General features: G+C 46.7%; 1 protein-coding gene across 3 annotated transcripts; it reads right to left on the reverse strand.

Moving 5' to 3' along the window:
• Window positions 1-1,708: 1,708 nt before the first annotated feature.
• LOC149304324 (thyroid receptor-interacting protein 6-like) lies at window positions 1,709-18,140 on the reverse strand. 3 transcript variants are annotated; one of them, XM_089479837.1, is made up of 10 exons: window positions 18,061-18,140; window positions 12,084-12,299; window positions 10,809-10,906; window positions 9,804-9,923; window positions 8,619-9,311; window positions 7,008-7,098; window positions 6,074-6,243; window positions 4,592-4,770; window positions 4,083-4,203; window positions 1,709-3,012 (listed from the first exon to the last, which is right to left on the reverse strand). In XM_089479837.1, the coding sequence occupies exons 2-10, from the start codon at window positions 12,286-12,288 to the stop codon at window positions 2,881-2,883; spliced, it is 1,809 nt and encodes a 602-aa protein (XP_089335963.1). In that variant the 5' UTR covers window positions 12,289-12,299; window positions 18,061-18,140; the 3' UTR covers window positions 1,709-2,880. The 3 variants fall into 3 exon arrangements, with proteins under 3 accessions (XP_089335963.1, XP_089335964.1, XP_089335965.1); XM_089479838.1 differs by lacking the exon at window positions 18,061-18,140 and adding an exon at window positions 17,740-17,754; XM_089479839.1 differs by lacking the exon at window positions 8,619-9,311.
• Window positions 18,141-19,571: the final 1,431 nt, after the last annotated feature.

Here is a 19,571-nt window from a genome sequence, read left to right on the forward strand (position 1 = left end):
GGTTGGTTTTATTCATTCCAAAGTATCCTAGTGGGGTGGGTTGTTTAAAAAGCTGGTGTGAGATGATCTCAAAAAAACCCTGATTTTCCAGATTGCCCCCCTACTTCCAAAAAAGACCCCCCAAAAAATCCCCAAAATCTTACCTTCCTTTCAGGAATCTGGAGATCCATGGGGTCAGCTGGAACAGGAATGCCAGGAATCAATCTGACTGCCAAGAGCAGCAGGCAAAGCCGAAGGGACTTCATCCTGGCAATGGGGGACTGTGAGACTTTTTGGGGCACACCTGAAAGGAAGCCGGTGGTCCCAACTCTGTACTCTACACCTTCTTGGTTTTCTCCAGCTGGCAAAGGAAATGATGGGAGTCAATGGAAGACAGCAAGCACCTTAGGGTGCTGGGCTTTTGGGGGGGTGCAAAAAGGTGGGGAGGAGAGGATTCAGCCAATGGGGAGGTGGAGAAATTGGGGTGGGAGTTGAGGGGACCCCCAGAGAGCAGCCAGTGAAGTGGATGGTGACTTGCCTAGACAGCTAATAAGAAAGGGGAAAAAACATTGAATTAAAAGGAAACCAGCAGAGGGTCGTACAAAGAATTTTTGCTGGTATGTGACTTATGATGACTCTAAAACTTATCATGGGGTTTTTCTAGGGCTGAGAGTGTGTGACCAAGATCACCCAAAGGGGTTCCATGGCTGAGTGGGGAGTCGAACCCAGGTCTCACCAGGGCCCTAGATCAAAAAAATACAGTGGTGGGGGGGGATCAGGGTGTCAGGAGAGGGGGGTTAGCAAATCCCTCCCAAAGAAACCATCCTCTGAACATTTCCCATTTGGCAACTGTGGGTGCATCTGCACTGTAGAAATAATGCAGTTTGACACCACTTTAATTGCCACAGCTTCATCCTACAGAATCCTGGGATCTGTAGCTTTGCAATGCACTGGCCCTCTTGCGCAGAGAAAATGAAAGGCTTGGTAAAACAACACATACTAGGATTCTATTGCAAATTTCAATAGTAATTTCCTTCCCACAGCGAGGAGAAGGTCTTTGGGAACCACTGGGTCTTCAAAGACTTTTCACAATATGGGACTTATTCTGCACAAAATTTCCATGTGGTTGTTTGGCATAGATAGCAGCGTTTTCTATCCAAAATCCACAAAACAGTGATACCCTTTTTGGGTAACAAAAATGCACCAAATACTTTTTGCAAGCTTTCGAAGCTCCCCTGGCATCTTCATCAGGCAAAGATGTTAAAAATCAAACAGGACGAAAAAAATATCTTGTCTTTTTCTGAACCTGCTCCAATTTATCTATATCTTTCTTAAAATGAGCTACCCAGAATTGAATGCAGGCCTCTGGATGAGGGCTGAGTAGCACAGAATATAGCAGAACTATGACTTCCTTTTTCTTGGGAACTATGGTTCTGTTAATACGGGCTAAAATAGCATTTGTCTTCTTTGCTGCAGCATCACACTGCTGGCTCATATTCAGCTAATGATCAACAATAATCCCAACCACAACTCCACTTATGCCATTATCAGCTGGATACGACTGTTATGTTTGGGGAAAGGATGATCATTCTGCAGGTCTAGTGAAACTTATGCCTGCCATAGTGAGCCAAGAAACCATGAACTCTGTTCCTAACTTCTGCTAATGGACCAGAACCAAGCAAGTGTGAAAGGTACAGCCCACCAACCCAAAAAAGCAGTAGACAGAGAGTGAAATTTGACACATCTTTATTTAAAATTTTGACACAGGACCCACACAGGTGTGTAACCACCATCCTGAGCCAGACCTCAGAGTGGTGGTGTTTCAATATGTAAAAATAACAATAACCACCCAGCCCATAAAAGAATGGCCATTTGGGGAACTGTTTTTATTAAAAGGCACAAGAACAGTAAGGAGATGGCAACGGGGCCCAAGAGTCTGGGCTCTCCCTTTGCAATCACTCAGTGTATGGAGTGGGTGGGGGAACAGCAAAAAGCCCCCAACCAACCAGCTAAGTCCAGCTTATGGGTCTGGGGGTCAGGGATACCTCAGTTATGTGTGGGGAGGGGAGTAAAACAGGACCAGGATACAGCACCAATTCTCTGCTCTGCCTCCAAAAAACTCAGGAGTGTGGTTCAAGGGACGCTATACCCAAAACTTGAGGAAAAGGTCTCTTTTGTTTGGACTACAACGCCCAGAATCCCCTCATCAACAGCTTAGGGAGCAGTTTTCATCATCAACCCTTACACGATAATATTTGGATAAGTGAGAAACCCTCCTGTCTTAGCTAGTTAGCCTTAATCAATGGTGGCTCAATGGTGGCTTAGCTAGCTGGCTTAGCTAAGATCAATGCTAGCTTAGCTAAACTCAATGCAGGTTTAGCTAGCCAGCCTTCACAGACTGCAAATGATCTAGGAAAGTTACTTTTTTCCTACCACAGCTCCCAGAATCCCTCCCAGCAGCAGGATTCTGGGAACTGTAGTACAAAAAACCCCACAGGAATCTCTCCCATAAGATGCTCTGCCATTATTTCCTCATGCTGGGAGAAGACACTATGTGTGGGGGATGAAAAGGGATGGGTTACAGGTTCAAGAGGCGATGCTCACTTTACTAGAAACCTTGCCACCTGACCCTCCCATTCACACATCTCACGTCGACACTCACGCACAGGGGCAGGTTTGGTGATTACAAGATCAGAACAAACAACAATGACAACAACGAAATAATATACAAAATGAATCTCTTATGAAGTTGGCTGGGCAGAAAAAGAGGTGTCGAGAGAGAAGAGCAGGGGGTGCTGAAAACCAGGGGCAGGTCAGCCTCTCCTTCCCCAACGCCAGAGAGAGATGGGGAGGCAGGAGCCAAATATGTCAGCCTTCTTCCTCCCGTCACATCAGCAGTTTTCAGCAGTCCGTGGTGATCTTGGAGGAGAGCTCTTGGATCCGTTGCGCGCTGCAGCTCTTGCAGAGAATATGGCCATCCAGAGGATAGCAGCCCCGACCTTCCCCTTCGGAGGAGAGGAGAAGACCACACTCCTGGGTTGGGGGGAAGAAGAAGCAATGAAACCCACAACTAGGCTGGATCCATGGAACAACATTCCCAGCCCCCCGCATTCTTCCAGTTTTAAAATCCAGCCTCATTCCCTTCCATATCCACAGATTTTTTTTAATCCACGGATTCAACTATCCATGGCTTGAAAATGCTTTTTTAAAAAGTATTTTTGCCAGGGAGAAGAGGGGAGAGAAGTGTCTCAGTAGCCATTTTGACTATGAGCCTTGACAGGCTGGCATCAAAGACAGGCATTGGGGTGGAGTGGGGGTTTGGCACATGCCCTGACTCCATCCCATTCCAGCATGATGCTGTGCGCTACACCACACGGTGGGCAACATCACGGCACTCTTCTGGTGCTGCATCCAGATGACGCAGCGCCAAAGGAGTGCCAAAAAGCCGTGACACCAGTAGCTATTGCACCCTTTCTGTGGTGGCTCCTTTTTATGCCACGAAAAAGCTAGATAAGGGCCACGGGATGTTGTTGCCGCAGCCCCAATCCGGCACTAAAAGGGGTGGCTGGGTGAGTTTTTTCATTGAGTCTCCCTTATCCAAATGCTTAGGACCAGAAGTGTTCTGGATTTTGGATTTTTTCAGTTTGGAATATTTGCACATACATAATGAGATCACTTGGAGATAAGACCCAAATCTAAACAAGAGATTTATGCTTCGCATACATCTTATATGCATTGCCTGGAGGTAATTTTATACGTAATATTTTTTTAAATGATTTTGTGCATGAAACAAAGTTTGTGTACAACAGACCATGAGAAAACAAAGGTGTCACTCTCTCAGCCACTCACGTGGACATTTTTGGAATAATTCAGATTTCGGATAGGGAACATCATTCAGCATGAGTGAATGTTGTTCAGAGATGGCCCCAAGGGGCACATTTCAGGGGTGTGTGGGGCCATCCTCTTTTATCTTGAAACTCTGGCTAAAGCCAGCTAAGCTTTAAGACCCGCAATTTGAGCTTTTAGGGTGGGAAACTGTAAAGAAAAGGGGAAAAAAAGGGGGGGAGTGAAACTAAAAAAAGAAGCAGACTCTCCTTTCTCACCTCACACTTATAGCAACCGATGTGAAAACTGCGATCCAGGGCAACAATCCTCACCGTCTCTTCTTGCCCGGGTTCTGGCATGATGGCATTTCCACAGACCGAACACCGGGGAGCAAACTTCCTACGGAGGGAAGAAAACACAACATTTTGGAAAACAACAACCCAAAGTGAGAATCAAAGTGGGAAAAGGGCAGGATATAAATATAATTATAATGTGTGTGAGTGCCTTCAATTCGTCTGTCGATTTAAGGTGATTTTTTAAAATAGGGTTTTCTTAGGCAAGGAATCCTCAGAGGTGGTTTTGCCACATCCTTCCTCTGAAAGATATACCCTACAGCATCAGGTATTCATTGATGGTATCCCATCTAAGTATCAACCACGGCTGACCCTGCTTATCTTCCAAGATCAGACAAGATCTGGTGGCTTTAGAGCTGTGCTCTAAAGGTGCCCTCTGTTTCTCTCTCTGCAAAATCAATACTATTCAGCACAGAGATTTTTTTCCCCCTTACCGGTGGAAATCTTCAATGCAATGGATTTGGCTGGTGGCATCTACAGTGAAAGGGACTCCATCCAAGCACCGGTGGCAAACGACACAAGTGAAGCACTGCGGGTGGTACGCCTTCCCCATTGCCCTCAGGATCCGGTCCATGATCGGCTTGGAGCACATTGAACATTTCTCCAGGGTCACCTATTGCGACAGAGGAAGGGAAGGCCAGGTGAAATCCAGGGTATGGAAAAGGCTACCGTTTCTGGACTGCTGCTTCCAGGGCTAACTGCACAGAGCTGAAGTCCAGAAAAGGAATCTGCAGTTTAAAGAAAGAAAAAAGGATCTTGTCCCTGCAAAAGTCAAAGCCACAAATGTGAAGGACCAACTGTAGTTATTCAGTTAATGACATCTATCTGACTATCTTCAGCAATCAGAAAAGGCATTACCATCACGTGCCTTTGGCACAGATGGAAAAAACTTGGCCTGTGGAACAAATGTGGCCCTCAGTGCTCCATTTTGGAGTGCCATTTCTCCAGGATAAAGAGAAGTTTAAAAATAAGCAAACCAAAATCCAGAGCTTGGGAAAGTGACCTTTTTTTGGATTGCAGCTCCAAGAATCCCACTGTTTGTGGGAGCTGCAATCTAAAAAAGTCAATTTTCCAAACACTGGCTGTCCATAGTGATTGGAGAATTTTGGGAGCTGCGATCCAAAAAAGTAACTTTTCCAAGGTGTGATGGAGTGCCCTCAAAACCATTATTTCTCCCTATCCATTTGCAGTGTCCACTCCAAAACACCAGGGGGCACTGACTTCCCAGATATTTTTTTAGCAACTAGCATGCTGAAAGGAAATTTGGTTTAATCAAGATGTTTGATGAGTATTTTCAATTACTAGGGTCTCCCGCCTTTTTAATGAATGGGGATTACGGAAGTTGTAGTCCCCTCAAAGTAATTTTCTCATGCTCTGGCTTGCCAGATTTTGATATGTAAAAACTAGCTATATCTTGGATTTTCCTCATTTGTCAAAACCCTGGTCTCCTGGAGTCGTAGGCTGCATCCGCACTGCAGAAATAATCTGGTTTGACACCACTTTAGCTGCCGTGGGTCAATGTTGTGGAATTTGTGGAAGTGCATTTCAATTCTGGGAACTGCACTTCCCAGAATTCCATAGCATTGACCCATGACAGTTAAAGTGATGTCAAAACTGCATTATTTCTGCAGTGAGGATGCATTCCCAGTCCAACACTGAAACCTTTATGTACTGGTGTCTCTCCTATGCATTCCTGAGCGCAGCAGAAATCCTGGCTCAGGGCTGACTTTAGGAATACACCTAAACTGTGAACCTAGGATTTTAGGGGGAACTTAACACTTTCCAGTGGAACCAACAGCAGCCCTGGGATGATTGAATGGGGAATTCTGGCCACTTGACCCCCCTGCTCTGACCTATCTCTAATATCCTCGGACACCTGAGACAATGAGACCCTTTCCCCAGCCCTTGCAACTCACAATGTAGCAGGATTCACAGTAGGAGCGGCGGTCGATGGCGTAGAAGGGCTGTCCACGGAGACGGCAGCGGCATGTGGCACAAGTGAAGCACTCCACATGGAAGACCTGGTCCATGGCAACGCAGCCTGTGCCATCGCCGACCACGTTCTCCCCACATTGGGAGCAGCGGCCTGCAAGGATTGAGAAAGACAGACAGAAATGAGTATTTTCTTTGTCTTAAAAAGCAATTATTTTGCTTACACTGTGAGCCACCTTGGGTCCCACGCTGGCAGAAAAGTGGAATATTACATTACATTACCTAAAGCGGTCCCTCCACATTTACTGGGGTTAGGGGTGAAGGACCCCCGTGAATGTGGAGTAACTGCAAATAAAAAAATATTCTTTTTACCTGAGAGAACACCTCTCTAGGAATCTCCAGGTCCTCCAGAGCAACTCTGTGGCCAACATCTGCCAGAAGCTGATCAAAGAGTCATGCTGGAGAACCTACAAATGCATAGAGAAGGGTTTTCTCTAGGAACTTCTAGGTTCTCCAGCACAGCTCTATGGTCAACCTCTGGTAGAGTTGTGCTGGAGGACCTAAAAACATATTAATCAAAACTGCAAATAATCAAATCTGCAAAAATCAAAACCACAAATCTGAAGGGCAAACTGTAGTTATTGAAATAATGACATCTATCTATCTTCAGGGGTCAGAAAAGGCATTACTATCATGTGCCCTTTGGCAGGTTTGGGGAAAATGTGGCCTGTGGACCAAAGTCGGTCCATGTTGCTCACCAGATGCCTTCTGGAAAGCAATGGGTCAACACCGCAGCCCTCCACTCACCTCCCCTTGCATGTGTCCTGCCCTCAAGATGGCTGCCTGACCCTTCTCCATCTCCGACTGCGTAGAAGCTGGCACCATTTTGTGGCAGCACAAACTTCCCAAGACACTCACCGAAATACTCCCCAGATGGCGGATTGTTCATATCGTAGACCAATTTCTTTGTGAGACGGTCCAGCTCCTCTTCAGGGCGGCTTGGAGGCACCTGGAGCCGTGGGAGAGGGAGAAGAAACAGGAAGGGAAAGAGGGGAAATATCCTCAATTTTATTTGTATCCAGTTTTTTTTTTCTTTTTACCCAGGCTTGGGAAATTTTGAGGTCTGAGGATGTTTTTAGATACAACTCCCACAATCCCTCCATCCCTGTTCTCTACCTTCTGTTTGGATTTGTAAGCTATTACTACTATGACAGCTACTACAACTATGGAATATGGTATTAATCCTTTTTGGGGGTTGCCCCTCAAGTGTTCCCAACCTCTAAGCCAGTGATGGAGAACCTTTTACAGACTGAGTGCCCAAACTCCAACCCAGACCCCACTTATTTATTGCAAAGTGCCACATCCTTCTGGCTTTCTAGTAAGAAACTCTATCAAACTCTGTGCTAGGGCGACAGCATGTGTGCCCACAGTGAGGGCTCTGAGTACCACCTCTGGCACGCATGCCATAGGTTCGCCATCACTGCTCTAAGCCCTTAGATCTCCCATTTTTAAAACACTGGATTAAAAAAAAAACCTTAAATATTTCAAAATACATTAGATTACAAAGCTACGTATCCCAGAGCGCACTCAACACCCCTCCCAAAAGATCATTTCCAATAAAGGTTCCAAGCTGGCTGAAAACCCAAGCAATAGAAAATAGAGAAGTGACTATATCAATATTTCAGAATTTTACACATCAGACCTACAAATTTTCAGCAGTGAGCAAAAGGTTGGACTCGATGCTCTTAAAGACCCCTTCGTTATAGGAAATACTAGAAATTTTTCACATTGCCCTCTACAGTTTATGAAAGTGACTTTTTTAGAATGACAGAATCCACCCTGCCAACATACCCACCCATCCCAAACTCTACCCTCCTGAAAGATAATAATAATAATAATAATAATAATAATAATAATGTTTATTTATAGCCCGCTTTTCCAAAGGAGATCAAAGCGGGTTACAACAAAGGTATAAAACATTATACAATTTGAACAAACAGTATATACACATCATAAAAACACTCTAGAGTTAAAAACACCATAAAATTACAGAGAATAAAAACCAAAACAAAACTAGCTGGAAGACAACTTATATGATGGGGAGAGAGCAGATATCACGACACATGGGGGAAAGCCTGTTGGAAGAGATAGGTCTTGAGCTTCTTCCTAAACAGGTCAAGGGAGGCAAGAGCGGAGCTCGCTGGGAAGGGAGTTCCAGAGCTGCGGGGCCAAGTTGGAAAACGCCCTCTGTGCAGTCAAGGTGTACTTCGACTTAGGAACCCTCAACAATTGCTTCCCGGCTGATCTGAGAGTGTGGGGCGGATTATATGGGGAGAGGCAGTCCTCAAGTACCCTGGGCCCAAGCCATTTAGGGCTTTATAAGATAACTTTTCCAAGGGACTCAGACCCTTTGGGACCCTTCCTCTGGGGCCAGAACCCTCTCCTTTTCCATCACCCCCCCCCCAAGCACCCCAGAATTCAGCTACCCTCCTTCCCTTCCCAGTTCCCCTCTTTCAGCCATTTTTTTACCTGGTGCTGGTACCTCATCCCTCCACCACTCGAGGGCATCTGGGAGGCGACCGCCAACTCTTCCTTCACTGGTTTGCCCAACCCAGTCTGGTATGGTCCGGGTTGAGGTGCCCCCATCCTGGGGTGCCCTCCAAGACCAGGATAAAACTCCCCCTCGCCCAGCCGCCTGCCGTAAGATGGGGGCTCCGGATACCATGGCTCCACCTCGTGGGATCGGGTCCTGACCCCTGGCTCTGAGGTGTACTGAGGGGGAGGTTTTGCCCCGTAGCCCGGCCGAGGAGATGGCGGACCATAAGCAACCTCTGGACGGCGTCGGGGCTGGTTGTAGCCCAATACCGGTTGGGCCACCTTCACCTGGATGTTGACCGGGGGGCCGGCAGGAGAAGAGGCTGTGGCATAAGATGCTGGTATCGGTTGGGGGTATGGTTTGGGCACCCCGGTTGCCCGGTGGTAGTTGGCACTGTAGGCATCACCCGGAATGGAAGTGATATAAGAGGAAGGCACGGCCGGGTAGGATGGGGGCTGAGAGGACTGGTTGCTCCCGTAAGGCACACTCTTGGCATAGCTATTGTTGTTGGCGGCCAAGGCGGAAGGCTTGGCAGGAGAGAAGGTTGGAACGGGTTTGTAGGCTGATGTTGGTTTGGCGCCACTGGGCTGCGAATGGGCCAGAGGATATGGAGTGGACTCGAAATTCTGCAGAAGAGGAATCAAAGGCAGCTCAGCCACCAGGAATGGGAAAAGGGACAGGAACACACCAAAAACCCCTCCCGGTACCCCTAGCACCAAAGCAGAGCTTGGAAATGTTAGGATTTTGGACACAAAGTTCTAGAAAAACTCCCAGAACTTCTCTGATCATCTCCCAGAAAGCTCCCACAATCCTTTCTGACCATCACCTAGAAAAACTCCCAGAATCCTTCCTGACCAGCTCCCAGAAAGTCTCCCTTAATAATCTCTGATCAAAATTCTGAGAATCCTCTGAACATTGCTTAGAAAAACATCCCGAAGTCTCCCTGAGCATTGTCTAGAAAGCTCAAAGAAACCTCTCTGGCCCAAACTCCCCGAATCTTCCCTGACCAGTTCCCAGAATCCTCCCTTTAGTAGGTTGGCTGGGGGATTCTGAGAAGGACAGTGCCCAGGAGGCCACCTTCCTGAGTCCCACCTGGGACCCCCGCTGGGCTCTCTTACCGGCCGCTCCCCTCGGCGGTTCCTGGCGCTCTCCATGTCGGCCAACATGCTGGTCAGTGAATCGATCTGGACGTCGATGTTGGAGGAGTGGGGAGGGCCATGATCCAGGGGCCCCCCGCTCTGATGAGAGAGAAGGTGGAAGATGGAGGGTAAGGCAAAAAGGCAGCAGGAAGAAAGAAGCCAGGAAGAAAAACATTTGAAAAATGGGATTCAGCCCTAGACCAAGTCAGATGCTGGTTCCATCTAGCCCAGTATGGCCAGCACTGGCTGGAAGCTTTTCCCCGCTCTGACCATGCTCAAATTCACACCCAGGGCAAGCACTTCAAAATTATACTGCATGTTTTCACATGCTGCCTCTTGTCCCTTCACAAACCAAAATATAGTCGACCCTCTGCATTCACAATTTTGACTTTTGCAGATCTGATTATTCCCAGATTTGATTAATATGTTCTCTCTAGGTCCCGCAGCACGACTCTCCTGGAGGCTGACCATAGAGTCTGCTGGAGGCTGACCATAGAAGATCCAGAGAGTCGTAGAGAAACACTTCTCTGGCCTTTTTAATAGTTTTTTGTGGGTTTTTCGGTCTATGTGGCTATGTTCTATGAGACTTTATTCCTGACGTTTCAGATGCCAGACACAAATGCTGGCGAAACGTCAGGAATAAACTCTCATAGAACATGGCCACATAGACCGAAAAACCCACAAAAAACTATGGATGCCGGCCATGAAACCTTCGACTTCTCTGGCCATTAGTAGGTCCTCCAGCACAATTCTGTGGTCAATGTGGACCACAGAGTTGTGCTAGTGGACCAAGAAATTCCTAGAGAGAACACTGTTGACCACAGAGTTGCACAAGAGGACCTAGATATTCCTAGAGATGAAAAAAGTGTGGGGTTTTTTTGTTTGCGTTTTTCCCACTAACCCCTAACCCCAATGGATGTGGGGCTCAATGTACTGCTCCACTCCAGCCAGGTCTGCACAAATACACACACCTGGTCAACTTACCTGCAGGGGATAGCCAGCGTGAGAAACACCAGCCCAAGATTCGTCTGCGGGTGAGTAATGATGCTCAGGCGAGGGATCCTGGAGAAAAGAAGAAGGCCCTGGCATGGAGAAGGAAAGAGAAGAAGAGAGGGTCAAATCCGAGCCTGAAAGACACACACGACGTGGCATGGAGTGTGAGAAGTTTTATGATAAGGTGCTGAAGGACCAAAAATTTCTGTGCAAGATTACTTTCTTGGAGAAATAATCATTGTATGATTGTGGTGAAATCCAGTCCCCCCTCGACATCTACTTAATTTGTTGTTTGAGTACTGTCACTGAATAATAATTGCTACCTCAGTATGTTCAAGTAATAAAGCTTTTATTGTCTTACTTTTTCATGAATATGGACTATTGCAGAACCCTGTCCCGTTTTTGCCATCCCAATAGTCCCATTTTTGTTTCAAGGAAATATGGTCAGCCTACTTATCCAGAATTATGAAATCCAAAATATTCCAAAACCGAAAACATTTTTCATGGGGGCTAAGACAGTGACAGCTTTGCTTTCTAATGGTTCAATGTACACAAACTTTTGTTTCATGCACAAAATTATTAAACATATTGTATTTTATATCTTTTCTTTTATTTATTTATGTTATAAATTCACTGTTTCACTTCTCCATTTTTGAAAAGAATATACTCTCTCTAGACATTTTCTAGGTCCTCCGGCACATTTTTATGGTATGCTCAAAATCTCCAGTTCCGGCATTGTCCCTCACTGTCCCACTGTAGATAAGTTTAAAATTTCTGGTCCCGGCATTGCCCCTAACTTTTCCGTTATACAGACCAACATTTGCAAAAAATACGCTCTCTCCAGGCATTTTCTAGGTCCTCCAGCACAATTCTATGGTATGTTCGAAATCTCTGGTCCCGGCATTGTCCCTAACTTTCCCATTATACACACCAATATAGGCATATTGGTCCTAGGCATTTTCTAGGTTCTCCAGTATGATTCTATGGTATGCTCATAGTCTCCAGTCCTGGCATTGTCCTTATCTGTCCCATTACACAGACCTATATTGGAAAAAGTATGTTTTCTCTAGGCATTTGCTATATCCCTCAGCATGATTGTATGGTATGCTTAGGATCCCAGGTCCCAGCATTGTCCCTAACTGTCCTGCCATACCAACCCATCCATCCTATTCCCTTTAACCCCTCATCTATCCCAATGCACAGATTTGCCCGCTGCAATCCTTACGGAGAGTCCAGTTCCTCTAAGCAGCACCAAACCAGCTTTACCTGGCACTTGAGGCTGGTAGCGCGGGGAAGCTCCGGTTGAGTTCATCGTCCCATTTGCCTCCTGAGACCCATACAGGGGTTTTGGCAAGGCGGGAACCGAAGCGAAGCTCTTCTGGGGTTTGCAGACTGTGGGGGCAGAGACGGTGATGCCCGGCTGTCCCGGGATGCCAACTTGTTTTGGGGGAAGCCAAGTGGGGCCGGACATCCCGAGGGAAGCTGACGGGAAAAACAGGAATATCACATTGTAAAGAATTGCAGATCTTAGAAGCTTGCAAGATAAAGAGCATTCTGGGGATATTGGGACACAGAGCAGCTAAGGCTGCTGGGAGCTGCAGTCCAAAGACGTTCAGAGTCACACAATTCCCACTCCTAAATATAATTTCTGTATAAGCTAAACTAGCGCCACTGAAAGAAGATGGACTTGGTCAGTCAATAATTGTGTCCATCCCATTGACTCAATGAGTTTACTCTAATTGGGAACTGCCAAACTGGGATTTAGGCCACTGACAGCTAGAAAGAACCTGGACTCCTGGGTTCACTTTCTGCCTGCAAGATCAGAACCTTCTTGGGTTGCAGAAATAATCCAATCTGACACCACTTTAACCACCATGTCTCAATGCTATGGAATTCTGGGGATGATAGTTTGTTGTGGCACCAGAGCTGAATAACTGAAATTACTTAATAAAATTGCTGAAGAAATGCCACCTTTCAGTCTTTCTTTATAAAGCCAGGCCCACTATGGGCCAAGGGACAGGTAGAGGCAATGCACTTCTCTTAGGAAATCGAATGTATGTGCAACCCTGTCAAGAGAAAATTACCTGTGATTGTAAAAATACTTTCCACTTTCCTTAAAAATGAAAAAAGAAGGGAGAGAGGATCTCCAAAACTGTGAATTTCCATTCTCCTACTGAAGGGATAGTGGCAGTAGCAAAATTACCTGCCCTGCAAAACTATACACACACACACACATATATACACACTGTATATATCCATATATAGCCAAGTTCCCACCTCTCATTCCTTCCAAAGTAAAAAATGAAAACAGATTTGCAGTGTAGCAGTTCAAGATTGAAAAGGCCATGGATTCAGCCATGCCTAGGGAACCTTCAGTTTAGGTGCATCTGCACTGCAGAAATAATCCAGTTTGACACCACTTTAACTGACATGGCTTCATCTGGTAGAAACCTGGGATTTGTAGTTTAGTTAGTCCCTGGCATGAAGCCAGCATAGTGTAATGGTTTAAGTGCTGGACTCTTGACTCTGAAGACCAGGGTTCGAATCCCCACTCCACCTGCAAACCTGCTGGGTGGCTTTGGGCAAGTCACACTCTCTCAGCCTCAGAAGACGCCGATGGCAAGCCTGCTCTGAACAAACCTTGCCAAGAAAAACCCATGATAGGTTTGGCTTAGTAGTGTCACCGTAAGTCAGAAACGACCTGAAGGAACAACAATCACAACAAACAACGAGGCACCAGCACCCTTTGGCAAGGAAAGTTAAAGATCTTGTAAAACTATAAATCCCAGGTTCCCACAGGATGGAGCTACAGCACTTAAATAGTGTCAAACTGCATCACTTTATTTCCTTTATTTATTTATTTTAAAAAACTTTTCTTAAACACAGAGACTATTAGACTTTAACACTACTGTACAGTAAGTGACAATAAATAAATGAAGAGGCCCCTCCCTCCTCAACTGTCATCTTGGCCTCAGAGGGAGCCATCAGGCAGACCCAGCAACATCAGGGACTGCCTGAAGGAAGAGGCCCCTCCCTCCTCAACTGTCATCTCGGCCTCAGAGGGAGCCATCAGGCAGACCAGCAACATCAGGGACTGTCTGAAGGAAGAGGCCCCTCCCTCCTCAACTGTCATCTCGGCCTCAGAGGGAGCCATCAGGCAGACCCAGCAACATCAGGGACTGCCTGAAGGAAGAGGCCCCTCCCTCCTCAACTGTCATCTCGGCCTCAGAGGGAGTCATCAGGCAGACCCAGCAACATCAGGGACTGCCTGAAGGAAGAGGCCCCTCCCTCCTCAACTGTCATCTCGGCCTCAGAGGGAGCCATCAGGCAGACCAGCAACATCAGGGACTGTCTGAAGGAAGAGGCCCCTCCCTCCTCAACTGTCATCTCGGCCTCAGAGGGAGCCATCAGGCAGACCCAGCAACATCAGGGACTGCCTGAAGGAAGAGGCCCCTCCCTCCTCAACTGTCATCTCGGCCTCAGAGGGAGCCATCAGGCAGACCCAGTAACATCAGGGACTGCCTGAAGGAAGAGGCCCCTCCCTCCTCAACTGTCATCTTGGCCTCAGAGGGAGCCATCAGGCAGACCCAGCAACATCTTGGACTGCCTGAAGGAAGAGGCCCCTCCCTCCTCAACTGTCATCTCGGCCTCAGAGGGAGCCATCAGGCAGACCAGCAACATCAGGGACTGTCTGAAGGAAGAGGCCCCTCCCTCCTCAACTGTCATCTCGGCCTCAGAGGGAGCCATCAGGCAGACCCAGCAACATCAGGGACTGCCTGAAGGAAGAGGCCCCTCCCTCCTCAACTGTCATCTCGGCCTCAGAGGGAGTCATCAGGCAGACCCAGCAACATCAGGGACTGCCTGAAGGAAGAGGCCCCTCCCTCCTCAACTGTCATCTCGGCCTCAGAGGGAGCCATCAGGCAGACCAGCAACATCAGGGACTGCCTGAAGGAAGAGGCCCCTCCCTCCTCAACTGTCATCTCGGCCTCAGAGGGAGCCATCAGGCAGACCCAGCAACATCAGGGACTGCCTGAAGGATGAGACTTCTCCCTCCTTTAACTGTATTTTTATTGTATTAACGATTTTACTGTACACCGCTATGATCATCGCGGAATAGCGGTCTATAAATAAAACATATTATTATTATTATTATTAAATAAGAACTTAAAAATAAACAACAATAATAAACAATAAACAAAGATCAATAAACAATGAACAAATAAAAAGACTCCCTAAACTCTACCTTTTGGATATTTACTGTTATTAATCAATTTACTACAATCTGTCATTTATCAATACAACACTATTTTATCTTTGTTTTCTTCTTCAAGCTGCATTATCTCTACACTGCAGATGCACCCTTCAACAACCAGGAAGACACATAGACAATAATAATAATAATAATAATAATAATAATAATAATAATAATGTGAAAAGAATGGCTTCCAAAAAGGAGGGACCTTGATTCTTTGATAACAATCACTGTTACAATAAATTAGCACTAAGCTTCCAGAACCAGAAGGCCTCCAGATGTGTCAGGCTGCAATGCCCATCATCCCTAGCCATAGCTGAGGACGATGGACACTGCAACCCGACACATCCGGAGACCGACTGACTCAGAGAAGTCTGGTTCAGTTCCTTTCAATGGAAAAATGCAGCCCCTCTCCGACACGCCCTGAAGCCGCAAGGCCTGCAAATTACAGATCTTGCCTTGGGATACGCTGTGCAATGTGCATTCTTTTTTTGTAACCCACTTTGGGAGAAATACAGGAGAGAGAGAAAATGAGATTTCCCCCATATTGCATTCTCTGCTCCCAGTCGCCTTCTCCTTCCACGTCCTCACACTCAATTTTTGCTGGGATTTAGGTATCCTTATTGTCATTATTATTATTATTATTATTATTATTAAGCTTTATTTATAAAGTGCTGTAAATCACAGCGCTGTACATACAATCTTTTTAATTGGATGGTTCCCTGCCCTTGGGCTTACAATCTAAAAAGACACGATACAAAAGGAGAAGGGAAAGATGGTGGGGAGGGGGCCTCTCTAGTAGGATAATACATATAAAATACATAGCAATACAGGAAGTGATTCAATAAAACAGACAACAAAAGAACATCAAATAGCAAGTGACAATTATGCAATGCCTGGGAACGCTTCTCTGAACAGGATGGTCTTCAGCTCCATTTTGAAGCTGGTTAGAGAAGTGATGGCTCTTGTGTCTCGTGGGGGAAGAAGGTTCCAGGAGTGAGGGGCAGCAAGTGAAAAGGGGCGAATCCGGGATGGGGCAGAGGAAATCCTTGAAAATCAGTGCCTTTTATGACGCAATACTGGGACCTTGGGCAAGTCACACACTCTCAGCCTCAGAGGACAGCAAAAAAACAACAACCCTCTAATAGGGTTTCCATAGATTGGACATGATTCGAAGTCATGCCACCCCAACCCCACAATCTCTCAGCCACCCTTGTGGACAATTTGGGAATATTTCGGAATAGTTCGCAATTCCGGATTAGAAAGGCTTGACCGATACATTGGAAAAGACAACCCTGTTTAGGGAAGCGTTTGCAGGCCTTACATGACTGTTAGCCTACGCTGTTTTAACCTGCATTGTTTCTTTTATTGCTTCTACACTAATTTAATATATGTATTAATCTCCATCGTTCTTTGTAGAGTGTATGCCACTCGCAGGTCTTTATTTTATTTTATTTAAACTGATTGTATGTACAGCGCTGTGAAAAACTACAGCACTTTATAAATAAATCTTAATAATAATAATAATAATAATAATAAACAACTGCCTTTATGCCATGGAGATACATCTAGTCTAGGACCAACTCTGGCAGGCAGCAGCTTTGCAGGGCTTTAATATGTTATTTGTCATTTTCCATTTAAATTAACTGATGTGTTTTAACTGGTGTCGTTTATCTGTTAATTGTTGTTGTTCCCTGCCTTGATCCACAGGAATAGGAGGATAAGAAATAATAATAATAATAATAATAATAATAATTATCATCATCATCCTCTTCTATCCCGCCTTTCTCCCAATGCAGAGCCTCTAGTAGGTGCACCATGAATTTAAAACAATACAATTTAAAACCATTCAAAATGATTATATATAGATATAATATAGAGATATACATATATAGATAATATATAGGTATAACATTTAAAAGCAAAACCACTTTGACAGTTAAAATAAACAGGAGGGCGGCGGATGCCAGAATTGGGCAGAGACAGCAAGGTCTGAACTTCCAGGTTTCAGGTGGGATTCTTTCCTCAATAATAATAATAATAATAATAATGGGGAGAGGCGGGTAAGAAATAAATATTAATCATCATCATCACCATCATATTTATTTATTTATGTCCTGCTCCTCCAAATGATCGAAGCATCTTACATTAAAACAAACCAATAAAATACAATGGCAATATAAAACATTATAAGCCCATCCCTCCCATCAATCAGAATAAACTACCATTAAATTAGCAATGATTAGCAATATATATATATATATATATATATACACACACACAAATGGTAAAAACAATTCATTTGAAACGTTGCAACAAACAGATGATGCCAGACTTGGAGACAGCCATCAGGGTCGCCCCAACAAGGGAGGCTGGGTGACAAAAGTAACTTCTCCAAGCCCTGATAGGATCTAGAGCAGAGCTTGGAGAAGCTCCTTTTCCAGCCTGCAGCTCCTTCTTCTGGCAGCAAGGCCTGGCCCAGGGCCTTTCCTCCCAGGGCTTGGAAAGGGCTATTGGGGCTGAGAGTCCCCTGAACTGCCCCCTTCTTCAGCCAGGCATCCTCCACTCAGGGCTTGGGAGAGTTACTTTTGGGAGGCCTACAGTTCCCAGAATCCTCAGCTTCCTCAGCCAATGCAAAAGGGAAGTCTTAGCAGAGCTTGGAAGAGTGACCTTTGGGGGCTGAAAGTTCAGTAAGACATGCCAACATGGCCAGGTATCCCCTCAGAGCTGGGAAAAGTTACTTTTTTAGGCCTGCCGTTCCCAGCACAAACTCCAACTCCCAGAATTCCACAGCCTTGAGCCAGAAAGGAGTCAAAGCGGGGCCAAACCGGGTTATTTCTCCAGTGTGGATGCCAGCTAAATGGCGAGAGGAGGGGAAGGGGAAAGTAGCTTCTCCAAAGCCTGGCCCAGATGAGGAGAGGGGAGACTGACAAGCCCCAAAGGCCCTTTCCCAGCCCCCTTGCCCGGCTGGCCTTTGCCCGCCCTCCTCACCTGGGTCCGGCTCTCCCAGCCCAGGGCTCCGAAGGCAGCTCTCTCGCTCGCCAGCGCCTTCCTTGCCTTTTCCCCAACAAGAAACTTTCTTGCCAAGGCTTGGAGCCCCCCGGTGACGTCACCGCATTCCAAAGGGTCACGTGGCGCCTGGGAATTCCTGCCACTTCCGGTGGGGGAGGGGCAGCCCCAGCCCCAGCCCAAAGGAAGGGCGGCAGCAGCAGGGCCTAGTGGTTAGGGCAGGAGCCAAGGGAGCTTCCCTCCCCCCCAAAAGGAACATGGGGAAAGGGACCCTCATCTCTCCTTTCTTTCCTCTTGGGAAGGGATGCCTGAGAAGTTCCCTGGAGAAAGGCAGAGGGCAAGGCAGGGGAAGGAGCTTTCCCAAAACAAGGAACTTTTCCAAGTCCTGAAACATGAGAAAGGCCCCCATCGCTCCTCTTTCTTTCCACTTGCTAAGGGGCGCCTGTGCAGTTCCCCCCAAGGTTGGAATCAAGGGGGGAGAGCATGTGCAGAGTGCAAGAGGAGAGGGCTGAGCTTGCTTCGACCATCTCAGGGCTTGGGCTGGAACTTAGTGCCTAGGAATGTGGCAGCTGGACTCCTGGGTTCCTCTGGAGGGGAGACAGGAGAACCAGTGGGGCATAATGGTTTGGGGGCTGGATTATAACTGTGGAGACCAAGGTTCAAATCACCGCTTTCAGCCATGGAAACCCTCTGTCTGGGTGACCATAGGCACACTCTCTCAGCCTCAGAGGCAGACACTGTCAAACCCCCTTCTGAACAAATCTGGCCAAGAAAACCTTGTGGTAGGCTTGCCTTGTAGAGTCAGCATGGCATAGTGCTTTAAGCATTGGGCTGTGACTCTGGAAACCAGGGTTCGAATACCCGCTCAGCCATGAAACCCACTGGGTGGCTTTGGGCAAGTCACACACTCTCAGCCTCAGGGGAAAGCAACGGCACACCTCCTCTGAACAAACCCTGCCATGAAATCCCCATGATCGTGTTTCCATAAGTCAGAAAACAAAGGAATGCAACAAGAGCACAACAAGAGGAATGGACACCTAGGGTACCTCTACACCATAGAAATAATGCCATTGGACTCTCCAACTCTCCAACAGAATCCTGGGATCTGTAGTTTGCCGAAGCGCCCAAGTAATGGGTCCCAGTATTCCAGAATATGGAGCTACAGTACATAAAGTGGTATCAAATGGCTTCATTTCTATACTCCAGATGACCCTCAGTTCCCAAAGGCCTGGTGAGAGGTTCCCCCTCCGCTTCCCCATGGCTTGCTTTCAAAGGCAGTGATGCCCAGTGGCTAGAGTGCCAGGGAAGTAGCAACCAGTCGGGCTTTCTTGCCCATTCAATGCCAATGTAGCCACATGGCCGCCTTGTGGCACGGCCCGGGTGGCCCTCTCTCAGCTTGCATGCCTGAGACGTAGCCGGGCATGGAGCCATTGCTTGGGCTGGGCTCTTGGGCATGTCCAGGCCTGCCTGGCAGGGAGGAGGTGGTATGCCAT

The sequence above is a fragment of the Sceloporus occidentalis genome, unplaced genomic scaffold, assembly GCF_023333645.1.
Source record: "Sceloporus occidentalis isolate IW3139 unplaced genomic scaffold, rSceOcc1.0.p SCAF_14, whole genome shotgun sequence".
In the NCBI taxonomy this organism is placed as follows: domain Eukaryota; kingdom Metazoa; phylum Chordata; class Lepidosauria; order Squamata; family Phrynosomatidae; genus Sceloporus; species Sceloporus occidentalis.